The sequence below is a fragment of the Acomys minous genome (genome assembly GCF_964271855.1).
Source record: "Acomys minous genome assembly, chromosome: 9".
Classification (NCBI taxonomy): domain Eukaryota; kingdom Metazoa; phylum Chordata; class Mammalia; order Rodentia; family Muridae; genus Acomys; species Acomys minous.
Genome location: NC_140490.1, coordinates 22,608,696 through 22,625,058, shown reverse-complemented (window position 1 = coordinate 22,625,058; position 16,363 = coordinate 22,608,696). Strand labels below are relative to the sequence as shown.

At 40.3% G+C, this 16,363-nt stretch overlaps 1 protein-coding gene across 2 annotated transcripts in view; it reads left to right on the top strand.

Annotated features, from left to right (window-relative positions):
* DNAH12 (dynein axonemal heavy chain 12) overlaps nt 1-16,363 on the top strand; it is a 159,482-nt gene that overhangs the window by 78,192 nt on the left and 64,927 nt on the right. For both annotated transcript variants that reach the window (XM_084793926.1, XM_084793925.1), the window contains exons 40-47: nt 21-276; nt 2,019-2,318; nt 3,029-3,207; nt 3,971-4,163; nt 7,971-8,132; nt 12,102-12,296; nt 14,572-14,705; nt 15,584-15,746. In XM_084793926.1, coding sequence (XP_084650052.1) covers nt 21-276; nt 2,019-2,318; nt 3,029-3,207; nt 3,971-4,163; nt 7,971-8,132; nt 12,102-12,296; nt 14,572-14,705; nt 15,584-15,746 — 1,582 coding nt within the window. The remainder of the gene's footprint in view (nt 1-20; nt 277-2,018; nt 2,319-3,028; nt 3,208-3,970; nt 4,164-7,970; nt 8,133-12,101; nt 12,297-14,571; nt 14,706-15,583; nt 15,747-16,363) is intronic.

Genomic DNA, 16,363 nt, shown 5'->3' with positions numbered 1-16,363 from the left:
TCTTTGTGTGTACTTTCTAGGTATGACCTTAAGGACACCACTAAAATCACTCTGGTTGATATAGAACTGATAGCTGCCATGGGTCCTCCAGGTGGCGGAAGGAATGCAGTTACTCCTCGTTTTATTCGACATTTCAACATCTGCACTATCAACTCTTTCAGTGATGAAACCATGGTCCGAATTTTCTCATCAATCATGGCGTTCTACCTCAGGTCTCATGAATTTACTCCAGAGTACTTTATACTTGGAAACCAAATAGTCAGTGGGACTATGGAGGTGAGGAAGTGATGCAACGTAAAATGTGTTAGCTTCAGATACTACCCTTACTTGGTCTTCTTAAAAAACACTGTTCCCTTAGCCATCTCTGGTTTCCATTATCAGGGATCCTGGCAGATGGTTTAAGAGCAAGAAGATGATGGATTTTGGAAACAGAGAATCTAACTGATGTTGAGCCTTAGCTTCTGCCCCTAGCTGAATGTCTTGGAACAAGCAGTTTGACCTTTTTGAAGGCCCACAATTTTGATTGCTAAAATGAGATCTAATATGTGTCTCATAAGGTTATTGGAATGAATTTGCCCATAACCAGTACCTGCTACATCATAAGCATTTCCTTGGTGGTTAGGTTCCACTGTAGTGTTTGTTACATTTTCTCTTTTCTGTTTCCATTTTTGTTCTTCATACTTTAAAGGAGAGAGGGGGGGAGGGAGGAGGAGGAGAGAGAGACAGAGAGAAGAAGAAGAAGAAGAAGAAGAAGAAGAAGAAGAAGAAGAAGAAGAAGAAGAAGAAGAAGAAGAAGAAGAAAAAAGAGAGAGAGAGAGAGAGAGAGAGAGAGAGAGAGAGAGAGAAGAGACAGAGACATTGCACTGAAAAATGAAAGCATGCAAGGATGGGAGTAAAGACGCAGGCCCATGTGGTCACAGAACATCTCCTGATTTCTTGTATTTGCCTGAATCACAAGCTAGAACCATCTTAATATGTTGGAAGGGAAATACACTCAAAGGCAGTTTAGTGACACCCTCACCAAGCTCTCGGGTCTGGGTACAAGGACATGCCCGCAGTGATTTACTCCCTCCAGTTGGGCCACATCTTGCAGTTTCTACCACCTCCTGAGGAGGCCACAGTGCGGTGAGTCCGTCATTAGGCCAGACTAATGACCTAATCCAAGCTGACCAGTGTCTAATCTCTTCCCAAAAGCCCATCTTCTGCTACTCAAGCCATTAATGTGAGAGCCTTGGTGGGGCATTTCAGACCCAAACCGTGACCAAGTAGAAGACTTTGCTAATCCAGGAGAGTGCTTGTATTTGTAAAATACAGCATTTCAGATGTTACTTGGGATGAGTGGTTGAGCACTGACCAGGTAGAATGGATGCCTTTTTTCTCTCATCTCTCATTGAAGCATTAGAGACTTGGGAGAGGGGATTAATTACAAAAAATATCCAAATGAAAAACAATGTTATCACTCTTCTTATCAGGATACATTAAAAACTTAATTAACCTTCTTTAAAGAGAGTATTAACATTCTTATGATGAATGGAGCATTCAAGAAAAGCACACTTTGTTTCTATATTATGCCAGTTGAGGAGGAGGAGGAGGAAGATCTAACAAGAAGGAGGGAGAGAATTGGTTGATTTAAAGTCACTGCTAACCTAAAAGACATTATTCCTTCCTCTTTATTTAGAATTTTGTAGAATGAGTTACCTGATTTTAATTTCTATTGCAATTTGAAACTTGCTTAATAAGTTTCAGGTCATCTGTAAGTGGAACAATTATACCAAATGGGAACTAAAGTAAGATTGAATGGAATCCAATCCGAGGGGCTATTAAGTTCACTCAAATTTATAGTACCTGGTTGAGTGCTATAAACAAAAACAAACATATACTCCATGCTAGGCTCAATGTTATATGTGCTTTTCATGGTGAGATAATCTAATAGGATAAATGAAATGCTGTGTATACTACTTTGCTAGAACTATTAATTATAAGTATTTCATTTCTTAATTGTTTTTTTTCCTCCACAGATATATAAGCAATCTATGGAAAATCTTTTGCCCACTCCTGCAAAATCTCATTATACTTTCAATTTGCGTGATTTCGCACGTGTCATCCGGGGTTGCTTGCTCATTGAGAGAGAAGCCGTAGAGACCAAGCACACTATGATACGCCTGTTTGTGCATGAGGTTCTTCGTGTGTTTTATGATCGCCTTATTAATGATGAGGATCGAAACTGGCTCTTCAAATTAATTAAATTTGTCATAAAGGACCACTTTAAGGAGCCATTCGATACTGTCTTTCTTCATCTGCGGAAAGAGAATGCTGCAGTACGTATACTTAATAGATAAAAACATGTCGGGCTATAATAGAGTTTCATGAGAAGTTGTAATTAATGAACATCTTACAAAAATGTACCTGGTTTTTGTTGAACATATTGTTTTACTTTTTCTTCTGGGTATATACGTATTTTGGGATTAGTCTGTAGAAGAATGCATGTGAGGCAGAGGTTATTTAGAGAGTGAAACCTTCTATGGGGGCTGCTAGTGAGATGCCACACAGAACGTAGCATGGTGCCAACTCATAGACTCTTCTTTAACAAAGAAGGTCAGAAAGATGACTTTACAGTCTATGGGAAAAGAGTCTGAAGAGATGGCTCAGCAGTTAAGAGCATTGGCTGCTCTTGCAGAGGACCTGGGTTTGGTTCCTACCAGCCTCATGAAGGCTCCAGGAGATCTAACCTCTTCTGACCTCTCCAGGTATAGCATATACATGATCCACTTACCTACATACCAACAAAACACTCATAAATAAAAATATGTTTATTGATTCCCAGACTATAGAAAAAGCAATAAAACTTCTCTTTTTACTATATAAGGTTATCATTTTACATGTTAATTTTATATATATTATTTTCTATCTTGATGTTTAAAAGAATTAGCCAATAGTTTACTATTTCATAAATAATATAATTTTGTGAGTTTTTCTTAAATTTATTTTTTAATTTAATTTTTGTAATTTTCTGATTTCTATTCTATAGGTAACAGAAGAAGACTTAAGAAATCTCATGTTTGGGGATTATATGAATCCTGATCTTGAAGGAGATGATCGAACTTATATTGAAATTCCAGATATTCGCCAGTTTAATGACATTGTTGACCAGTGCTTAGATGAGTATAATCAAACCCACAAAAGAAGAATGAATCTTGTTGTGTTTAGGTACCTATGTTTTACATTTCTGTATGCACTTGAAACTTATTTATAATTTTTCATGAAATATTTAAAACAAAAATATAGCAAATACTTGTCACATATATTACAATATAAAATATCAGTAATATATTAAGTTCCCTGTTTCAGCCAGCCCTCCTCTTAGTCTGTAGTAATAGAAAGAAACTCCTGTGGTTTTGGGCAGAGTACAGAGGTCAGAGAACAACCTTTATTTGCCAGTCCTTACCCTTCCACCTTGTTTAGGACAGGACTTCTTTGCCACTTCATAAGCCAGGCTGCCTAGACTCTCAGATCCGTGGCTCCCAGGTCCTATAGGCATTCTGGGATTACAAATGCTTGCATCGTTGCATCCAGCTGTTGTGTGAGTTCTGGAGATTTGAACTTCAATCATTAGGTTTGTGTGGCAAGGCCGGGCATGGTGGCATACGCCTTTAATCTCAGCACTTGAGAGGCCAAGGCAGGCAGATCACGGTGAGTTCGAGGATAACCTGGTCTACAAAGCGAGTCCAGGATGGCCAAGGCTACACAGAGAGACCCTGTCTCAAAAAACCAAAAAACAACAACAACAACAAAAAGGTTTGTGTGGCAAAACCTCCCCCAACCGCAGCTCCTGCATATTTTAGTTTTTCAGTAAATTTTGTGTAATGTATGTATATATACAGTGCAACACGATGTTATAAAATATGTAAAATAAAGTGGCAAGCAAATTTGCATGCATATTACTATGGGTACTAACTGTTATTTTTGGTAGGTATGTTTTGGAACACTTATCAAGAATATGCCGCATTCTAAAGCAGTCTGGTGGGAACGCTTTGCTCATTGGCCTTGGAGGAAGTGGTCGGCAGTCTCTAACTCGTCTGGCTTCCTCTATGGCAAAAATGCAGATTTTCCAACCAGAAATTTCTAAGAGTTATGGTATGAATGAGTGGAGAGAGGATATGAAGGTAAAATTATGACTATATCTAGTATGAAATTGATAATAGTAAGGGGGAGCCAGCCTGTGTAGCTATGTGTGTTTGGGTAGTTATGCTCATACGGCCCTACTCATTGGGGAGCCTGCTGTAAGTGACCTCCTGAGGGCTTTAGTTATAGGCTCTCCCTCCCTCGCTATGACCCTGTGACACGGCAGGTATAGTTGTCTGTGTTTCACCGTGGAAGACAGTGAAGCTACAGGAAATGAGGCATGACCGGAACAAGGCTTCTTGTGCAAGTTACCATGGTTGCCACTGATTCTGTCTTTATTCTGGCTTGAGAAGACTTATTTAATGTGAATATAAGATTTCTATAAGGTCTTGTACAGACCCCCACAGTTGCTTTGAGTTCATGAGCGCAACAGCCCTACCTTGTCCAAAAAACAGTATCTCATAGCAGTCCTTCCCAGCTTCCGGCTCTTTCAGTCTTCTGATCCGTCTTCCACGGTGTTTCCCGAGCCTAGGGAGAAGGGCTTGGTGCAGACTTTCTGTCTGAGGCTGCGCACTCACCTAGTCTCTGCAGCTTTAGTAGTTATGAGTCTGTTAGTCACCATCCTCTGCAGTAATAAAATTCTCTAGTGAGGGGATGAGAGCTGGACTGACCTGTGCGTAAACGGATAAGAATTCAGAAGGCAGTTAGTGCTGTCTTAGTTAGGGTTTCGGTTGCTGTAATGAAACACCCTAACCAAAAGCAAGTTGTGGAGGAAAGGGTTTACTTATTTGGCTCACACTTCCATAGCACTGTTTATCATCAAAGGAAGTCAGAACAGGAACTCAGACAGGGCAGGAACCTGGAGGCAGTTGGTACAGAGGCCATGGAGAAGTGTGGCTTACTGGCTTGTTTCCCATGGCTTGTTCAGACTGCTTTCCTATAGAACTCAGGACCAACAGCCCAGAGGTGACACTACCTACAGTGGGCTAGGCCCTCCCACATCAATCACTAGTTAAGAAAATGCCCTACAGGCTTGCCTAGAGCCTGGTATTGAAGCATTTTCTTTCTTTCTTTCTTTCTTTCTTTCTTTCTTTCTTTCTCTCTCTCTCTCTCTCTCTCTCTCTCTCTCTCCTTTCTTCTTTTTCTTTTAAAGGAAAGTCGCTGAATTTTATTGTAAGATTGTACATCAGGAAGAATGATTGTGTTGTTTGTACTCTCTATTGTTTCACAATAATTTCTTTTTTATTATAAGTTATGCACATTACATCCTGATTGTTATCCCCTTGCTCTTATCTCCCTGTTCCCACCCTCCCTCCCTTTTCAGCCCTATTCCTCTCCCCAGACCTCTGACAAGTGGCATCCTTCTCCCCCACCATCTGAACACAGCCTATCAGGATAGGCCACATCCCCTTCCTCTGTGTTCCCACAGGGCCTCTCCACCAAGGGGCAGTGATCAAATTGTGGGCACCAGAGTGTCAGGGGCAGTCCCCCACATTCCCCCCTCCTTCCCCATGTGGAGAATGAGCTGTCTTTCTGTTATATCTAAACAGGGGCTCTAGGTTCTCTGCATGCATTGTCCTTAGTGCATCAGTTTGTGAAGGACCCCCTGGGTCATCTGCCAGCCTTGATAGTTTCCTTGTGGAACTCCTGACAAACCAACTCCCCCAATCCTTCCATCTCCTAACTTGCAGCTCTTTGCCTGAGGTTCTCTCCTCTTAGATGGCGTGTGTGTGTGTGTGTGTGTGTGTGTGTGTGTGTGTGTGTGTGTGTGTGTGTGTGTGTAGTTGACATAAAACTATCCAGCACAAATATTATGTCCATTTAGCAAAAGTAGCATTATTAGGTTATTTTCACCCAGGAAAATCTCATTGCCAAGCAATGAGTCTGGCTTGGCCAAGTTTGCAGTACCATGTATGGATTCCCTCCTGTAGATCAGCCTTAAAACCAATCATAAAATGGTTGGTTGTCCCCTCCACCCCATAACATCAATGCCACTGTTGCACCACTGGGCATTGCAGTACATAGGGTTCAAACTGGGTAAAACTGTTGATGACCTTTCCTCTCAAGGCAGCCTCCATAGCACCTGTCAGTTATGAGGAAAGCTATGTAACGGGGAAGTTTCTAGTTGTTAGGGCCCTATCATCAAGTTCTGATGACCAAGAGCAGTGCCAATAGCCAGTGTTGTTTTTCCTGGAAAGCCCCTGCCCAACAACTCTGACGGAGCTAATTCACACTTGGCTTTTTGTTTGATAACCTATGGCTTCAGGGAAGAACATTATCACTTAATTTTAATCCTGGCTACTTCTCTTTTTCACTTTTTTATTACTTATTAATTTATTCATATTTCATCTCAATTGTTATCCCATCCCTTGTATCCTCCCATTCCTCCCTCCCTCCCACTTTCACCCTATTCCTCTCTCCTATGACTGTGACTGAGGAGGACCTCCTCCCCCTGTATATGATCATAGGGTATCAAGTCTCTTCTTGGTAGCCTGTTATCCTTCCTCTGAGTGCCACCGGGCCTCCCCATCAAGGGGGCATGGTCAAATATGGGGCACCAGAGTTCATGTGAAAGTCAGTCCCCACTCTTCACTCAACTGTGGAGAATGTCCTGTCCATTGGCTAGATCTGAGTAGGGGTTTGATGTTTACTGCACAGATTGTCCTTGGTTGGTGCCACAGTTTGAGCAGAACCCCTAGGCCCAGATCTGCCCATCATAATGTTCTTCTTGTAGGTTTCTAGGACCCTCTGGATCCTTCTATTTCCCCATTCTCCTATACTTCTCTCACCTAGAGTCCCAATAGGATGTCCTCACATCTATCCCATTTTCCTGGTAGGTGAAGACTTTCATGGGACATGCCCCTTGGGCTAGTGTCCAATTATAAGTGAGTATATACCATCAAGTCTTTCTGCTTCTGGGTTAACTCACTCATTATGATCATTTCTAGTTCAATCCATTTGTCTACAAATTTTGGGAATTCTTTGTTTTTAATAGCTGAGGAGTATTCCATAGTATAAATGTACCACAGTTTCTTTATCCATTCTTCTACTGAGGGACACTTAGGCTGTTTCCATGTTCTGGCTATTATGAATAAGGCCGCTATGAACATGGTTGAGCATATGTCCTTGTTGTGTGCTGATGCATCTTCTGGGTATATTCCAAGGAGTAGAATAGCTGGGTCTTGAGGAAGCCCTATTCCCAGTTTTCTGAGATAGCGAATCCTGCCTATTTCTAACAGTATCCTTAAACGTTCTTGAATTTTTAACAGTCAGTTTTAGCAGGCCTTTGCAAATCAGCTCTATCATATTTTTATTTCAGGAATTTTGTTTACAATTGGCCAAAACTAACCAAACAAGCAAAAACAACTCAAACCAACTTAGGCAAAGGAGAAATTATTTATTGGGTTACAAGACTTAAACGTTCAGAGGTTTAGAGTCATTTAACACAACTCCACTTAAGGGGCCTAAATTAGAAATCTCTCTATATTCCCTGGCAGTGCTTTTCATTTATCTTCCTTCTCTAGCTGGATCATTCCATGAGGCAACACACTGACCCAAATACTTTGTACTACTGGCTTTTGTAAGCATCCTTCTCAGTACAACAAGGGCTGTATTAGGCCCATCTCAGCCCTTCTTAATCACATGCCTTCCGAACCAATTGTTATGTCTAGGGGCTTGAGGAAACTTGAATAGTTTGGATTGCTTACCTACAGTATGGGGGAAAGGGAGTACTTAGTTGACAGCTCCACCAGAATCAAAGTACCCTTAAGCCAAAGCGTGAAAAGAAGGGGAAAGCAAAACCACGCAAGTCCACTGCTTTATACTTATAAGTACGTTTTTCCTTTAAGACCTTGTTAAGAAGTGTAGGCATGAAAGGCCAGAAGACCGTCTTTCTGATCACAGATACTCAGATTAAGGAGGAAGCCTTTCTAGAAGATATTGACAGTGTGCTCAACACTGGTGAAGTGCCTAACATTTTTGCAGCAGATGAAAAGCAAGAAGTAATGGAGGTAAATGCTTTTGGGGGAGTCCTGCTCTCGGCCCAGGAAGTTTTTTTTTTATTATGAAAACTTTGCTCTGCTCTTTAGGATAAATATATCTTACACAATTAAGCAGTTAAATAAATATAACTCGTACAACTTAAAGCATATTAGTTTAATACATCATTTTGGTGAATTTTAAGTTCTAGCACAGTTGTGAGTCAGAAATTATTTTATAATTATTATCTTCATAAAATAGCAATTGTTGCATATGTTTGGTGATAGTTAGCATGCATGTGATTGACTAGAGTTTAATATCCTCTCTTAAACTGACATAAGAACTAGAGCTGGTTGTTGTGACGCACACGCTAATCCCAGCACTCGGGAGACTAAAGCAGAAGGATTAAGAGTTTGATGATACCTGGGACTATATTTTAAGATGCTGTCTCAAAAAACAAAACAGAAATAAACCGACACAGGAAGAAAGAAAACGTGACTAATCTTACTCAGTTAATTGTATGGCTTTCTGCGATCCTCGAACGTCTTAATAAAACTATCTTTTCTGGCTGGGTATGATGGTGCACGCCTTTAATCCCAGTACTCGGGAGGCAGAGGCTGGTGGATCTCTGTGAGTTCGAGGCCAGCCTGGTCTACAGAGTGAGTTCCAGGACAGTCATGGCTACACAGGGAAACCCTGTCTTGAAAAACAAACAAACAAACAAAACCCCAAAAAACAAAAACAAAAACAAAACAAACAGGCTGGGAGGTGATGGCGCACACCTTTAATCCCAGAACTTGGGAGGCAGAGGCAGGCAGATCGCTGTGAGTTTGAGGCCAGCCTGGTCTACAAAGTGAGTCCAGGACAGCCAAGGCTACACAGAGAGACCTTGTCTCGAAAAACCAAACCAAACCAAACCAAACCAAACCAAACCAAATAAACAAAAACCCTATCTTTTCTTATACATATATAGTAGAACTGTAAGAAAAGATAGCATATATATATATATTCTTTATATTAGAACTAATGTGTACATGCATATTAGTTCTAATATATTAGTTTTAATGTATATATTAGTTCTGATGTGTGTGTGTGAATATAAAAGAAATTCAGGTTTTGTGGTCTAATTGACAAAATAGTGTAGCACCTACTACTGTCAACTGTCAGAAGTGTTGATCCCCGCTTGTAAAACCTCCTCCCTTCTTGTTGGCTCTAACTACTTTTACTCATACCTGGACATTTCCTCCTTGCATGAAATGGACTCACCGTCAGCTTTTGCCTTCTGTGGAATAGCAGCACAGATGGCAGCAGTTCTCCCCACACAGGGATGTAGTGAGGCGAGGGAATCAAGCACAGCAAGCACTTACGAGGCGTTAAACACTTAGAAACGTGTTAGTGAATGGTATGTTACTAGTCTGTGGCCTGGGTTGAAAAAGAGAAAAATGTTTTTGCTTTTACCTGACCAATGCTAGGAATATCATGAAGGCAGCTCGTGAATGATGATGTTCCCAGGTAATAGAAAGAACTCATTCTTCACATTTCTGGACAACGAGTAGTCATTTGTGGGGAGTGAGATTTCCTTAGCTTTGCCACACTTTCCTGCTTGCTTTAGCTATAAACTGTTTATCATCATCATCATCATCATCATTATTATTATTATTATTATTATTACTATTACTACTACTAAACTTTTAACTATTTTATTTTACATTTGCATATTTTCTACTCACTTTTAAAGTGTTTTGAGTTTTTAAAATGTGTATTAGAGAGTGTGCCTGTGTCCACCTCAGATCCCTTGGAGGATCACATATCAGATATCCTGCAATTCAGATATTTACATTATGATTTATAACAGTAGCAATTTTACAGTTATGAAGTAGCAATGAAATAATTTTATGGTCATGGGTCACCACAACATGAGGAACTATATTAAAGGGTAACCACATTAGGAAGGCTGAGAACTACTGCCCTAGCCTCTGAATAAATTTTTGACAAGAGATCTTCTGTGTTGCTTGGGCTGTGCCCCAAGTGCCTGGGTCCAAGCAGTCTTCCTGCCTTGGGCATCTGAGTGGTTGGGTTCTAGGTGTATCATACCCACCTTATGTCTACCTTTTTTTTTTTCTTTAAAACTGGGTCTTAGTAATGTAGCTCTGGCTGGTCTCCTGCCTCAGCTAAGTAAGTGCTAGGAATGTAGGTGTACACCACCATATCCGGCCTATATTTTTTAAAAATGTATTTTCTTTATTCTTTAACAGTTGTATACATGTGCACGATGTATCTTGATCATGTCTACTCACCAATTCCCTTCTTTCCTCAGACCCCTCTCATACAATCCCCTCCTTCCTTGTCTCTTTGTTTTTATTTTTATGACTCACTGAGTCCAAGTAGTACTGCCAGCATGCACGTGGGTATGGGGCGAATACACTGAGCGGGAGCGGGGGGTTTGGGCAACTTCCAGTGGCCACACCTCTCTTCAGCACTCATGGGCTGCCAGTGGTCACTGCCCCATGCTGGCCTGGCTGGCTTGATTTGGTGCATGTAATTACAGCTTCTGTGAGTTCAACAGTGCAGCTCAGGGCCAGAAGGCAGTGTTTCACAGCACTTGTCCCTTTTCTCCACTGCACAGTCTTTCCACTTTTCCTCCTATGATGCTCTCTGCGCCTTGGGGTGGAGGGTATATGGTGCAGACGTCCCACTTAGGTGTGTGAACTCAACAGTATTTTAACCAGGTATGAGTTTCTGCATTAACTGCAAAAAGAATCTTACTCTGTCCAAGGTTGAAAGCAGCACTGGTTTATGAAATAAGCATGCATATTTAGAAGGTAGTTTGACAACATGTCCATTTAGCAAAGCATTAGCAGCAGGCGTCCCCTTGGGGCTTATGATCTCTTGAGCCATAGGGTTTTAACCAGGTTCAGTACCAGGCATGAATTCCTTCCTGTGGAGTAATCAGAAAGTGATTGGTGCCCTAGGACAGCTGTGCTGCTCATGCACCAGGAGCACACCTCGCCTTCAGACTACATATTTTTTAATTTAACATAAGAGAATTATATTCTATGCAGTCTAACATAACTTGCTTTTTTTCATTTATTTTGTTTTTCTAATCTTACCAAAGCATATAATAATATAATAGCTTTTTTTGTTACTTTCATATGCATACAAACTAATAGGGTTTCTTTATGACATTGCACTTTGCTCCTCACCTTCCTTTGGATCTTTTCCTCCCTCCAGAAAAATCTCCTTTCTACTTTAAATTTAAGTTCCACATTTTCGAGACAGAGTTTCTCCACGTAGCCTTGCCTGTCCTGGACTTGCTTTGTAGACCAGGCTGGCCTTGAACTCACAGTGATCCACCTGCCTCTGCCTCTTAAGTGCTGGGATTAAAGGCGTGCACCGCTATGCCCAGCAAGTTCCACATTTGAAAGAGAACTTTCAATATTTGTCTCTCTTTCCTTCCCCTCCCTTTATCCTCTCAACTCTCTTCTCCCTTTATTTAATCTTTTTCTCCATATTTCTACTGTATATCATACATATTTATTATATATAACATACACACATATGTGTGACCTAGATTTTGCTTATGGGAGAAAGCCTTTGTCCAATATTTGTCTTTCTGAGCCTGCTTTCACTTTGTTGTTTAAAAAGTTGTGTAAAATCCAGTGTAAAGGTTATAAGATCTGTATAAGTTTAGACAGTGTCTTCAGGTGGACATTGCAGTAGCTTTTATTTTTCCTCTTAAAAAATATTGCATTTAGGCCTACATATAATGTTGATGAATTTTTAAATTATCTTTACCTGGTAAATTCTTGACAGATATTTGTTTTTAAATTGTAGAATTATAGTATAGGCAGAGATTTTGTAAGCACAAATGGTATCAAAGCCATCCCTTTGTTATAAAAATAAAATTTTAGTTACAGTGCAAGCCTTCTCTTCTAGTATCTGACACTCGCCCAATTGTAAATCTCTGTTCATTTACATGGCTTCTGTCTCCTGTTCTGCAGGGTGTCCGTCCAGTAGCTCAGGCCGGCAGTAAAAATGATGAGCTCAGTCCCTTAGCCCTGTTTGCTTTCTTTGTGAATCGCTGCAAAGATAATCTTCACATCGTGGTGGCTTTTAGCCCTATAGGAGATGCCTTTCGAAATCGTCTGAGACAATTCCCATCCCTCATCAATTGTTGTACTATTGATTGGTTTCAGGTTTGTTTTATTTCATTATAAGGGGGCAGAGTTGCTAATTCTGAGAATTTTACCAAAATCTTACTTAAGTTTGATTAATATTCAGCAAGTGTTTATTGATCAGTTACCACAATGATGGGCATAGTACTTAGGAGGAGCTATAGTGCTTACTTGCTGTGAGCTGATAAGAGTCCGTGTTGCCCAGAAAGAGTTCATAGTCTGGAGTAGAAGAAATAGAAGACAATAGTCAGTAAAAGGAAGACACATAATGTTGATATGGAAAGTGTATACTGATGAAGGCAGTGAATTTCCAAAGTATGAATCTGTACATAGAAAAGTGGATTTGACCATAGGATACTTTGTGTGTGTGTATGTGTGTTTAACAATATGTATAATTATTTTTATATATTTATATAATGTGATTAATACATATTTCTATTATACTTTTGTCACCTATATATTATAATTTTATGTTAAATAACCAATTAATTCTTCCCTTTGAGGAGTGTGTGTGTGTGTGTGTGTGTGTGTGTGTGTGTTTATGTGTGTGCCTCCTCCTGTGCAGCAGGACTCCAACCTAATCAAAACGTGGCAGGAACCTTCATCATTGCACCCGCAGCACATTTTTCTTGAGGCTACACATTTTTTAAATTGTTTATTTTTAACTTACTTTATTTTGTGGGAATATTGTCTGTGTGTATGTTTGTCCTGAAGAGGGACAAGAGAGGGCATCAGATCCCTGGAACTGGAGTTAAAGACAGTTGGGAGCTACAGTGTGAGTGCTGGGGGTCAAACCTGGGTCCTCTAGAAGAGCGGCCAGGGCTCCTCACCACGGAGCCCATGCCTAATATAGCCCTCACATCTTAAAACTTAATACAAAGAGAAGTATCGGGGGATACGATGAGTAGATCTGGTCCCCAAGATTATGGAGCAGTGAAGTCCTTGAGAGTCAGTGATGCAGTTCTAATATGGAGGCCATGAGGCTCAAGTCCTTGAAGATCTCATGGTTGAGACCTTCTGAACTCTGAAGTCAACAAGAAAACCAGTGCTCTACCATAAGGGCAGTCAGAGAGGAGAAATTCCCTCTTATATGGAAGAAGGGCAACATATTTCTTCGGTTCAGGACTTCTCCTGATTAAAAGAGGTCTACTGACCTGAGGGTTGTGGTTTGTGCCTTTAATCCCACACTCAAGAAGCAGAGGGAGAGGCAGATCTCTGAGTTAGAGGCCAGCCTGGTCTACAGAGTGAGTTACAGGATAGCTAGAGCTACCTACACAGAGAAACCCTGTCCCAAAACACCCCGCCTCCAAAAAAGGGGGGTTGTCTTATGCACTGCTCTAAAAGGAAAAAGTTACAAGCATTCTTGAAATTGAATGATATGAAATCTGAAAAATATTCTAATGAAAAGTAAAGAAGCATAAACTGTTTAATTAAACATTAAAAAGTTTGCTGTCAAGTATTGTTTTAGGCATTGAAGATAGAGCAGTGATTTTTTAGAAAAAAAAAGTCCTTGGTTCTACTAGGTTGAATGGAAGGCAGTGACAGACAAGTGAGTAAAGGGTTGTGAGGTGATAGTAAGTTCTGAAGGTGACACCACAAGAGGTCGTATAATAACAGGAGGAGGGTGTGCTAGAAAGAGCACTCCAGAAAGATCTTTATGATAGTTTTGAGCATAAATACGAAGGAAGAGAGAAGATGAACCATATGGAGGTCTGAGAAAACAGGGTTCTGCTCAGAGGAAACAGCCAGAGAAAGGCTCTGGAGCAAGACCACAACTGGCTTAGTTCAGGCGAAAGCAGAAGAAAGCATTTCACTGAGATGGAAAAAGACTGGGTAAGAAGTACGTTTGGGTAGAAGAAAATAAAAGCTTCATCTTGGATGTTACAGTGAGGATCACAAAGGACTTCTAATGACAGAAATCCAAACTAAATAAAATGCCCTCCTTTTCTCTAATATGGGAAAAGGAGCTAATAAATAGACAGAGAGCATCATATACAATGAATATGCTAAAATTGAAATATCTAATGGACATCCAAGTAGAGGAGTGGAGAAATTAATATAATTACATCCTTAACATATAACACATCATTAATCCGTATTGTGTTATCCTCATTTACATTTTAATGTATAAAAAATCTAAAATATATTGGGACCATAGTCTACTTCATTCTGTTTTCCTCATTAAAGTTTCAACTTCTTAACTGTTAATCCTAAACTCTTCCCTTATATGAAGTCACATCTCACATGGTTGGATTGAAACTGCTCGTCTTTAATATGTTTTTCCTCTTCTTGCTAGCCATGGCCTGAAGATGCTCTTGAACGTGTAGCAGTGAGTTTCTTAGAAACCGTGGAGCTTACTAAGGTTGAGCGACAAGAGATAGTCCCAATCTGCAAACACTTTCACACTTCCATTATGAACCTGTCAGAAAGGTTAATAATAATGATATTTTAAATTATGCAAATGGGTTGTATTTTAAGTGCCTTGGGCTTTCCACAGAAGTCCAACATTTTGATGTTATTTCTTTGTCTTCTAATATTTCTGGTTATTTAATTAGTTAAAACTCTCAGTTAGCAAATAATAGAAAGAAGGAATTTATTATGAAGATCCAAGGATGTCTTACAAAGATCTTAAAAAATGACAGGAAGAAGTTAGAATCTGAGAAGCACATGACTGTTTTCTTCTGATCTGTATCTGTGCATGTGTTGTAGCTGTTGGTCCTTATATTCTTGTACTGTGGAGGCATGAACTTCCATGCTGCTATGTTGCTCGCCTACAGTCAGTTATCCAGCATACTTAGCTTGACTGAGGTACCAAGTAGTGTGCTGCAGTCTGCACACATGTACATCCCCTGTATATCCTTCCGTGTATATGCATATACTAGTCTTGTGTGTCGGCCTTATATATTCAGTCAACATGTAGCATACAACCTATCCCAGACTTGTCCCATTTGCCATGTCCTTTCCTGATGCTTGCCTGCCTCGTATGATAGCTTGAGTGCCTTACAAGGCTGGAGCCTCCTGGCATATGACATGTAGAAAAATAAAGACAGTTTCTTTTTTTCATCTTTCCTTTATAGGCGCCTTTGATTTGTGTTCTTTCAAAATATCATTTTGTTTGATTTTTTTCAGATAAGAATTTGGAATATGGTTATGTATAGATTTCTGGAGTTTCATGAAGTTAAATATTTAGCATGTTCTCTACAAACCTTAACCTATATTCGTAATTGCCTATGGCTAATGCTATGCTGAATTTATGGCACTGTGAAATCCGTTGCTTACACTGTATCTGTTGTCTGACTCTCTTTTAGGTTTTTACAAGAGTTAGGGCGACATAACTATGTCACCGCTACTTCTTACCTTGAACTTATTGGCTCATTTCGGCAGCTTTTGACTAAGAAACGGCAAGCTGTCATGGAAGCAAAACAGCGCTACGTGAATGGACTTGACCAGTTGGCCTTTGCTGAGTCTCAGGTAAAGTTGATAAGCTGTTCAAAATTATACAATACACTGATAAATGTAAGAAATAATATCAAAGCCAAGAGAGGCTGTTTATTGACAGTGTGTTACATACAAGGTTCTGCGTTAGACGCTCCACATACATTGTTTCAGTTACTCACTTGGCGATTCCGCGAGGTAGTACTTCTTGTGTCGTTTTACAGATAAGTAAATTTTGGAGAAACTCATGAAGTTAGCCTGAACCACAGAGACTCAAAGAACTTGTCATTTGAGAATTTAAGAAATCTGTTTTGGCTCCCTGTTGTAGCAGATGTTGGCTATAAAATGGCCAATACTAGTGTTCTTGTTTGCGCACCATAGTATAGTGCAAGTGCCTGCGCAGACATCCTCCTTTCTAGTTGCACGTCCTCCACGGCCGCCACCATCTCCCAGTGCCCTGGGGGACACAGAACCCTCAAAGCCACGGCCGCCACTGTCTCCCAGTGCCCTGGGGGACACAGAACCCTCAAAGCCTTCAGGAGAAGAGTCGTGTATGCCCTCACAATTCTGTTTATCATGCAAGGAACAGGGACAATTGATATCTTTCATGTCTAGCCTTTTGTGATGCATTTGAGTTTCTGGTTTCTGTGTCA